Source organism: Myripristis murdjan, chromosome 2 (genome assembly GCF_902150065.1).
Source record: "Myripristis murdjan chromosome 2, fMyrMur1.1, whole genome shotgun sequence".
NCBI classification, from domain to species: domain Eukaryota; kingdom Metazoa; phylum Chordata; class Actinopteri; order Holocentriformes; family Holocentridae; genus Myripristis; species Myripristis murdjan.
Genome location: NC_043981.1, coordinates 2,427,703 through 2,438,712, shown reverse-complemented (window position 1 = coordinate 2,438,712; position 11,010 = coordinate 2,427,703). Strand labels below are relative to the sequence as shown.

At 41.4% G+C, this 11,010-nt stretch overlaps 1 protein-coding gene across 1 annotated transcript in view; it reads left to right on the top strand.

Annotated features, from left to right (window-relative positions):
- The first annotated feature begins 688 nt into the window (after window positions 1-688).
- Window positions 689-11,010, top strand: part of anos1a (anosmin 1a) — a 34,632-nt gene continuing 24,310 nt past the window's right edge. The window contains exons 1-2 of the mRNA XM_030066451.1: window positions 689-920; window positions 8,623-8,670. Of these exons, the coding sequence (XP_029922311.1) occupies window positions 717-920; window positions 8,623-8,670 (252 nt within the window). The 5' untranslated portion in view covers window positions 689-716. The remainder of the gene's footprint in view (window positions 921-8,622; window positions 8,671-11,010) is intronic.

The window sequence follows — 11,010 nt, the reverse complement described above, 5'->3', positions numbered from 1 at the left end:
TGTGGTCGATACAGATGAAAACAAGGAGGAAGAAGAGAAAAGGAAGCTAAATCAGAAACAAGAACATCTCAGTATCAGGTTGTTGTTTCAGACACACTGATGGAGTTGGGTTCTTCTGCATATAGGCTTTATTTTCCATCGACTTTTTTTTTTTTTTTTTTTTTTGGGCACTGGTCAAGGGGATTTGGCTGAAAAAAATATTTCAAAGGAGCTACATTATTGAAAAAAAGTTTGAGAACCACTGTTTTCCTTTATAATACCCCAAAATATGAAAGCATTTCACTCCATTGTTTCTGTTTTTATGCACAAACCTCTGATTCAAAACAGACATAAATTCTATGGGTTATTAGTTTTGGCAAGAACCTGAAGGTTTTTTTTTTAATCCTTCCTCAGCCTCGTCCTTGACATGAGTAAACAAAGTGGTATGCCTCTCTTTTGAAACTGCACAGTCTGCCTGGTATCAGCACACTGAGTCACAATACTTCTTTTGGAGCAGCAATTTCCACCACTGCCTTTTAGAGAAGTGACCCCCCCGCCAACTGGGAAGACGTGAATAAAGCTGATGCCTCCCAGTTACCCTGACCCTAATGGTGCACGCCTAGACCGTATAGCTCCTCCCTTGGATATACACGCTTAGTTGAACTTCCATCAGATTGCTCCCCACTGCATCCTCTTGGTTCCACAGCCGCGCTTTCACAGTCCCACGCAGGAGGAAGATGCTGGCCAAAAGCTGCGCCGTCTGGACGAGCCTGTCCCTGTGGAGTATTTTGCTCTGCGGCTCCCTCATCCGCGCCAAGAACCACAATAATCACCACGATGACGGGGACGAGTCCTGGTCGGTGGAGACAGTTTCCAGGGCGAGATGCGCGTCGCGGTGCCTCAGTTTGCACAGCGTCGCGGCGCTCTCCACACCGCTGCAGGTAAGAGCCCGGCGCGGCCCCGGCACGGCCCCGGCTGCCACCGGAGCGCACCAACTTCCAGCGGGGCTCCCGCCGCCGCACAGCTGCTGCCGCCCGCGGCGTCCCGCACAAATCCAATCAAACATGAACGACCTGACAGGGTTTATCTCTCCCTCAGAACTAAATTTACTTTAGGGCTTTACTTAGCTCCTCTTTAGGTGTGTGGTGTTGGTGCTATATATAATTTCAAAATATAATATAATTTTTCTTGTAATATAAATTCAAATATGTAAATTTCCTTGTTATATTTTCTTGTAATATACATTTAAATAGGCAATTATGAATTATGAATATAGTTTTATGTTGCTTTTTGCATATTGATTTTCCTTTTTTTTTTTCTTCTGTCATTTTCTTGTAATTTTATGCCAGTTTCTTGTTAATGTTTGGGTCGTTTCATTTTCATTTCATCGCCTTTCCCCCAAGTTTTTGAAAGAAATCAAGGGAATATGCTGGGTTAAAGGGCGAAATTAGCAAAAAAAAAAAAAAAAAAAAATTGAACAAGCAGCCATATTTTAGAGCTCTGATATCATTTTCCTCCCTTTTATCTAGCGATTGATTTTCCATTCATTCCACTATGATAATGAAAATTAACTTTGAGAGACTTCAAACTTTCGTCACACCAGTATTCCATCACCGTAATGAAGTCCTCCACATTAGTTTTCCTAAAAGCAGCAGCACTGTTGTGTTTTGATGACTTAGAATTGGGCATGGTGAAGTGGTCTCAGAAAATAGTCCCTCGGGAAACATTTGCTCAACACAGCCAAATGATCAGTTCTGTGGTTTTGAAAGGTGACTTTGTTAGCCACAGAGGCAGAATAGGATAAGGTGGCTGTTTCAGCCAAAAAATACAAATCTGAAAATCGAGGTATTTTGCTTTGTGATTATATGCTGTGAATTTTTTTGTACCCCTGCAGTAAAATGGCTTGTGGCAATGTAAAATGTGGCTAAATTGTAGCAAACACTCAAAATCACTGGTATGGTCCTTTAAGATACTGAATATCAATATAAACTACTGGCAAATTTAGTCTAAATACTGGTAGTGGTATCAGACTTCAAACACTAATATCAGTCAAACCCTAATCTATGGTCCATTATGACAGCAGTCCTTATTGATAATTGCTTATAAGAACACATAATGCATACTGCACTATCATGAATCCTTTTACAGCGTTTTAGGTCTAACAAAGTCCGGGTCCGGGTGTTGTGCATCCTGGTTGATGGGAAAGACTACACTACACTGAAATGGAACAGAACCTTCATTAATGCCATGAGTAACAGCTGTTTACCCTGCTATTCCATGTCAGAATGGCTGGGACATGGGATATTATTACAAATAATAGTAGTTATTCTAATTATTTACTGACTTAATTAGGCAAGGCAAATGCAACTTTCCATTTTTATAAATCAAGTTGATCAAGTGAAGTTGAAGGGCTCACTGTCCAAAACTGCAAAGGATCGACTGAAGTGAGGACTGTTTAGACTCAGTCCACAAAAAACATGGCATTATCACACCAGTTAGAATTAGAATGAATGAATGCTTTATTTCGAACATGTGCTAGTAACACAAGAAAGTAAACTAAAAAACAAACAAACAAAACCCATGAGAATAGTCAAAACAACAATAACAATATGAACTCACATATCCGAAAAGGAGTAGGATGAAGCATAAGCTTATTTAAATGTACCCCCTCTCCACTACTCAATTAACAATCAGTCTCCCCAAACATACAGTAACATAGTTATTACCTACAATAAGAGTCACATGGACTCAACCATCCATTAACACTTATTTCATAGTTTTTGTTTGTTTGTTTCGTTTTGTTTTTTTGCAGCTGAGTCTAAGCGGTCCTCATTTCAATCAACCCTGGGCAATTTTTCGTAGTGCACCTTTAACTCAATGAAACTTTTCCCTGTCTTCTTCAAGTAATCACTCACTCACTTAGCCAATCACGACATCACCCACCCAACTTTCAATCAGTAGCTACTCTAGTCACTTAAATCATGTTAATAGATTTACAGAAAAATAACATGAATCTGCACTAATAAATGTTATTTATCCACAACATGGAGACATATTACATATTCCATTGACATTAACTAGTCCTGGGCAAACTATTGAAGACAATAAGTGGCATAAGTGTTTTCTTTTCCTGGCTCCATCACAGTTTTCTGAACTTATCAGCCTGTTGTAGCTGTCCTGTTACTTGCCTCTACCTGCTTGGTCATCATACCCACATTACTAATCACTGCTTGTCAAAAATCTCATTGGGTAAATATTGTGTGAAAGCAGCGACAGTCATCCCTACGGTATCTTCACAATATCGCTGTTGATGCATCAGGTCAAAAATATCATGATATTTCATTTTGTCCGTATTGCCCAGCCCTAAGCCTCATTAAAAGTTTCCTGCAACATTTTGCTTTTTTTTTTGTTCCAATCTGCACTAACCAACAGGGGCAAGGCCTGATTGTAGTGCTTGTTATTCGAATTATATTACCCATACAGATCCCTCCTCTATCCACTCTGTGTGCACAAATTAATCCGCCCACACACACACACACACACACACACACACACACACAGAAAATGCAGCCAGTACTCTGTGCTTGAGGCTTTGTAGTAATGTATATAGTGGATATATCTGCATATATAACCACTTAGAGCAATGATAGCTGCGTAGGATGATGGTCCAACCCGGAAAACAAGGAGAAATATGAAGAAATCGTGAATGCTTCTGTGGTTTGCTGTCATTGAGGAGCACTCAGGCTGCCCTCAGACTGCACGACTCTGTGCTCTATTCTCAAGTGCTGCTCACATCGTATTGTTTGGGATGACTGTTCGTGTGTGCCGAGATGTACTCTGCATAAAACTGTCGGCGATGTGCAGAGGAACGGTGATCAAAGACGTCGCGTCTGCTTTTGTTTTCAGCGCATTTCAGTTGCAGTCTGTGCCTTTGGGTTAGGGCTGAATCGAGGCATGAGCAGAAATGCCAGTCAACTTTGTGTCTTATTGACTTCCATGCTGGCGCTGCTCAGCCACAGCACTATAATTATCACAGGTGAATGACGCAAAATTCACTCAGGTTACTATCTGAATATGGGATATGTGACTCCATGCAGCTTTTTGCCTTTCACACTTAGTTAAAGACATCAGATTTATGTCACGTGTGGGAAAAAAAAAAAATCACAATTGGGAACTTTTTGGCTTTAGTGTAGATGCAGACCAAGACGCAGTGGTGCTGTCAAGCATGTTGTCAATCTTCTGCTTTGCATCTGATTGGTTTTACTGCCACCAAAGAAAGCAGTAGCTGCTGAGGTGTAAGCTTTGAATCCTCAAACATGCAGGAGCTCTGCTGTTTCTTTGATATGTGTTACAAGCCCTTTGGGTGGGTCCACTCAACCAATGTGGTCAACAATGTGATCAAGACTCGGGTGTATCCATTGTGTGTGTGTGTGTGTGTGTGTGTGTGTGTGTTAGAGATCGACCAATATTGATTTTTCAGGGCCAATATCTATTAGTAATCCAGGACTTTTTGCACGTCGGCCATCATGTAAATCCAAGTGATACTGATTATTGAAAAATCTGGAATCTTGGCCTCAATAATCACCCAGGACTGATATACTGGTGGATCCTGTGTGTGTGTGTGTGTGTGTGTGTGTGTGTGTGTGTGTGTGTGTGTGTGTGTGTGTGTGTGTGTGTGTGTGTGTGTGTGTGTGTGTCCTTTCCTGGTCTCACAGTGCACACCATTCAAGAAAAGTGAATCAGTGATAATTGCGTGTCATGGCCACTGAGATGGCCACTGAAGTGTGAAGCACACTCCCACTGACCTCGTGGGGGGAGGAGGGGTCGGGGTGGTCGGGACGTGACCTGGTCCGTCCCTCAAACCCCACTGAATTATGGAACAGGGTCAGTGTAGATGGCTCAGCGCTGGCCCTCTCCATCCTGTCATAGATCATGTCTGTCCACAGCACAGTGGCCATGGCTCTGTCACTTTCACCCAGGAACAATAAGCTTCTGTTACCCCCAGACATTACTGCTTTGGTGTACTCCCATAAAAGCCGGGCTCATTCGTGAGCAAATCGGGAAGGTATGGTGCATGGGCAGATTCTTCAGATGAGCAAAAGTAGGCACAAAGTTGTTGGCGACAGACCACCGGATTGTTTCAGGGCTTCTGGTTGCATCACCTGGCTAGAGGAAATGGGAAACGTCACAACCTGAAAGCCAAGGCTGACGACTTGGCTTAGCATCTTTGGTTTTAGTGTGTCAACATGGTGTGAAGCAAGTTTGAGGCTGCAATTTGCCGGCATTAAAAAACCTGGTACCTTTGCATATGCAAAAGTAACCATACATGCAGATTACAATCCAATGAATGCAACCTGCACCATCTAACCATTTAATCAGAAGACGGCAAAGAAACAGAACTTTGATATCAGAACCCAGAAAACACCATTTCCCATGATCCTCTTTCCCATATCTCTGTTTACCATATTTAATGCACAACAAATGCCCTAATCGTTTCTGCCATATAGGAAAAAATAAATCAATAAATAAAGGAGGTGTGTGTGCACTAGATGCTCCAGCCACCTCGGTGGTCTCCTCAGCTTTTTCCCAACACTGATGTTGTCCCTTTACTCTGAGCTGTGCTAGCAGTTGGGGTTAAATGTGTTTCTCAAGGGCACTTCAGTGGTGCTTGTTGAGGGAGGAGAGCGCTGGCCTGGGGATTGAGACCAGCAGCCTTCACCTCTCAGATCAAACAACCCTCCTGCAGAGGATGAATGTGAACTGTGAATCAGTCATGGGATAATCAGTCAGTACTTAATGACAGAGCAGATGCCAGCGACATGCTCACAACCATCACAATGTGCCGTTCAACACTGCAACCGTATAATTACTCAACTGCTTTTTCAAAGCTTAATTCCACGTATAATGCATGGATGTTAAATTACAGTATGCACTGTTTTACCAACATTGTATTAAGAAGAAATGCGTTACCTTTTTTGTTTTTTCCCCGTCTCACTTGATTGAAAAATTTTTCGGCAAATTAAAATCCCACATGGGCATGAAGTGCCAGTGATAAAGTGGATGACAACTCCTAACTCAACACTTGTCTCTTACACATTAAACCAAACACATTGCGCCATATTGTTGTTCATTGCAAATCCCGGAGGGGTCAGGGGGGACAAGACCCCTCCATCCCCCCCAAAAAAAAACATTGTTAACACTAATAAATAATTTTCAATAATATAGTATTATTCAATGAAAGCACAATACAAGCGGTGCTAATTATAAATGTAAAACAGTGTGTTTTTAAGTGTTTAAAAGTTATGACCTCCCCCATGCTTCAAAGTGGTTTGGTCCACATCCCGCTGCCGGCAGAGCGGCAGCTCGGTAACTTTCAGTCAGTCCGTCAGCCTGAGAGGCAGCAGCCTGATGAGAACTAGCAAGAAAACCTCCTCAAGTGAAAGCCAGTGAGTCATTTATCACACCACTTGTTCACCAAGCACAAGGCTGGAATATGAAAAGCGATATTTCCCCTGCTTGGTCCAAAACCTGCCTCTTTCAGCTCACTGTTTAAGCTAATAGCTAACGACTGTTTACAGGCTCAAGCTAGTGCCGGATAGTGAGGGAGAGAGAGGACAGACCACAGGAGGAGCAAATACTGAGCTTTTTATTCTTTCAAAAAGTCTGTCAGGATATTAATGTCAGAAATAATTAATATTTTACTGATATTTTGAATTTGTCTCTAGATAGATATCTGTTTTTTTGCATTTTAAGTTGCATTATTTTGTGGCATAGTTTAATTTAATTTTCTTATTTGATCTAAAAGGGACAGTGTACAGCTCAAACATATACTGTATGTCACTATTTGATGCCATATCTTGCTTTGTTTTTTGTTGACACTACAATAAATATGTTTTTTGAAGAATAGCTTGATATAGTTGGATTATTCAAGGCATTCCCTCTAGTTTTAGAGCTTATTTTGAGTTTCTAGTCCTTGTAAAGCTACTTTGATGGACTGTAGTGGAAATAGAACAGTGAGCAAAGACATTTGGTTAGAGGATTATTTCTTTTAATACCATTATTTAAAACATATGAACATGCTGAGTGCTCAACGCTGTACGGCGAGTTTTTAAGGAGCGTAAGAGAGAAAGGGGTGGTACTGTTGTGCCAGACAGCAATATTTTCATGCCCCCCCCCCCCCCCCCCCCCCCCCCCCAGGAATTACTCTGAAATTTTGCTGTTTATTGTCCCCAAATAATGAAATAGGATTTTTTTTCGCCCCTGATTTTGCCCAGTGATGTCTTGGTCTGTTTATTTTGGTGGGCCCAAGTGCAGTTGCTGGTTTCACACCTGCCCAAAAAACCCTGCCTGATATCAAAACTGAATCGTCAACTGGTTACACTTTGTTTCCATCTTCAGTCTGACATTTCCTCCACTCTAGCCAGTTTCCCTGGGGGAGGGGATTCAATTTTCCCCAACAAACCACTCAAGTCCATCGTATCATATCTGCCTGGATTTACTGTCATTTTAAGTCAAAAATGATATGTAGCCATGGCTCCATGCTGGTTTTGTCTGGGTTTTAAGAGTGGAGCAAAGTAAAAACTACGATGTTGGGCGATATCATCCATTTTCTTGTGTTAACTAATACGCTATCTGGCTTTGAGTCTCTGGCACAGCTTGATTATGTCAACTTTTGTCCCGCCCTACAATAAACGATGTTGATTGGCTGGTTTATCAACTGAGAAATCACAGTGGAATTGAGAAGCACCAGACCTGCAGAATCGCTCAAAAGTTTTAAAGAGAACGTGTGATCCATGGACATGGAAACTACGACGGAATATTAGGGCTATTGTATGGAAAAAAATTGTGGAGCTGGGGAAAGGGGTTAATATTTCTGAGGGGAAAAAAAAGCAAATTTACGAAAAAAAAAAAAAAAAAACATATCCTTTGAGATCAATATGGTAAATTTATGAGAAGAAACACAAATTTATGAGACCCCCCCCCTGAAATTCTGAGATTGAAAGGCCACAAATTTATGAGGAAAACCTTGAAAATTAGTGTGTTGTTTCCATCTGAATTGGGCCAAGTCATGGCAATATCTCTTCAAAGTGCAGATGCTGATGATAATATCCAGTGAAGAGCAAACCAGAACAAGGAGGTAAAGGCACCACAGTTTGATTCAGTCAGACTAAACAAGGCAGGTGTGAAAACGCCCTAACAGGTCTCAAAGACCAGAGAGCAGAGAGCAGCAGTGCTGATTGGAAACCCGCTTGGCTCTCGTGTCACATTGAAAAGTGCACAGTCCTACACAGTGTGACCTGCCCGGTGATCCCCGACGTGGACTCATCATTCATAGGGCTGTGCCGCGCGTCGCCTCGGGCTCACAGCGGGACGCAGTGAAGGACATGAAGTCCCACAAACCGTCATTTGTCACTACACAGAAAAATAACAGTTGTGGCGTGTAGCGAGTGAGAACTCCAGAGCTCTATGATGTTCTCTTGACATACTGTAATTATGCTGCCTTGCTCTGAGCGGTGACAGAGCTGTAGCCTGTAATTAGGACATTAACATTTATTCTTGTGCACTTAATTCAATTAGACGAGCTTACTCACTGCTGCCTCTCTCGCTTGTCCTCTCTCCCTCTCTCTTTCTTCTTATCCTCAGAATAATGGATCACTGGGCTGGTGTCTCAACCACAAGCAATGTGCAAAGGTAGGAAACATATACTACAATGTATGCATACATGTCAGTTTTGATATTACAGTGTTTTATGGTATGATGTTGGGTCCCCTATAGATATTCAACAGAATGTAAATATCAATAAGAGCTCAGTATGACATCAATAAGCCATAAATTACATCTAAAAAAAAAAAGAAAAAGAATCCCTGTCGGGTTCGGGTTGGGTTCGGGCAAAAATATACAACCTGATCCACACTCTAATGCCCACATGGTTATTATTATTATTATTATTATTACTATTATTATTATTATTATTATTGTCAAGCCTGTTTTAGCAAATAGTCAACAGGACAAGAATATTTAGAACCAGTCACAGTGCTGGTAGGCATATCTCGCCCAGAACTCCAGTGGGATACTAAAAAAAAACTGTTATGTCAGTTTACTGAATATTTACTTGTTGAAATGTAATTTATGGCTTCTTGATGTTGTACTGAGCTCTTGGTGATATTATATATCGTTGGTTGAGATTCTGTTGAATATCTATAGGGGACTACCCAGACAAAGTGTTACCTCATGTTAATATGATGCAAAATGAGAGAATCTGAATTACATCTCTCCATTCAAGTGATCAGGTGGCACAAAGTCAGAGGGGAATCATTTTGCTTCCGGCGCAATTAATCACAATGCATCCAAGTGTGTGCACGGTGTGTGTGTGTGTGCATGTGTGTGTATGTGTTTGTGTCGGGGATGCATGCCTGCAGGTACACATGTGCACCTTGCTGTCTTGACTGTATTTGTGTGCGTTTATTTGCTGCTGCCTTCTAGTGCAATAAATCACTCCACACACAAACAAATGACAGCATGGGCTCATGTGTGTGTGCGTGTGTGTGTGTGTGTGCATGTGTGCAGTTAATGTGTGAACCCAGTTGCAGTGTGAGCCACGCGTTGCAGTGGTTATTACCCGTTTCTCAGTCCCACCATTCATCACCAGACTCGGCGCTTTATTTTCTGACTCTCCATACATCACAGCAGCAAGTGGTTCCCAGCTAATGCATCAATGCTAGTGCAGGCGGTAATAGATGGAATACACGCTTGGCAAAGCCTCTCCCTATGATATTATGCTAATATAATAAAACTTCCCTTGGTAACTTTCATGACATTATACTGAGATAATTTGATTTTGCATCCAATATGCAACTACTTAGCCTCACTATGGCGTTTTTGGATATTTAACAGCCCCCGAGAGTAATATTGTCTTCTCGCTGAGCAATGGAGATATTAACGTGGCTTAGCAGCCTCTCACTTTGGTAGCCACGCGATCTTAGTGATGGGTAATTGTGGTGACATGTTAGCGCATTACACTTTCCCCAAGCTGCATTATTAAGAGCTCCCAAAGCGATACATCCAGGCTCTTTCATGAGCGATCACAGCGAGGAAATGGTTAGATAGCGGCGGGAATTAGTTCATGATACCAAGCGCTGCCTTGTCCTATTATGTGCTCTTTTACCACTCCTGTGCTGTGGTGCTGCAGATGAGACGCATACACCTGTAAAAACACAGAAACACACACACACACACACACACACACACTGACACACAAAGGCAAAACCCTTGGGACAGGATTGTTTCACCTCAACATTTGAGCAGGAGAGGGGATGCCTGAACATGCATTTAATATTTACATTATGTATTTTAACTGTTTGCCTTGATTGCATATTGCATATAAAAAAAAAAAAAGCCTGAGGAAATTCATTTGATTTAATAGAAAATACCCCCAAGAACCCCTCACATTGAAAACAACTACACAAGACTTTCTGTATTTGCACTCAGCTGGTCAAAATTTGCAAATAAAAAAATGCCATTTTCTTTCACTATTTCTTCAAGTATTTTAGTTAATTGCATATTTACAAAAAAAAAAAAAAAAAAAAAAAAAAAAAAAAAAAAAAGAATATGTAGCTGACCAGGAGACTTATCGCCTGTATTCACAGGTCAAAGTTCAAAACATGAACTGTTTACATGCTGGGACTTGTTATTAATATTTTCTATTATTGTTGTTAATTCAGCAAAGTAATTCATCATAGATCAAATAATGACATGCATTTAGATTAATCTGGTGTGTTTATTTTTCTTGATTTTGTGCATGCATACATGCGATTATTGTGGGTGGCACAATAGTTTCTCCAAAAGTCAGATCTCACTCAGCAGCTGTTCCCTGCACTCGTTTCCGTGAAGAGCAGCGTTCCCTTTAGAGACGTTTAGCTCAGAGTGGGCTCCAAATCACACTCCTCTTTAGTGGGGCTTAATTTTGAAAATGGAGGCTCTTGCGGCGCGGCACCGAGTTGTTCCATTCCTCCAAAGGACACGTCAGTGAAT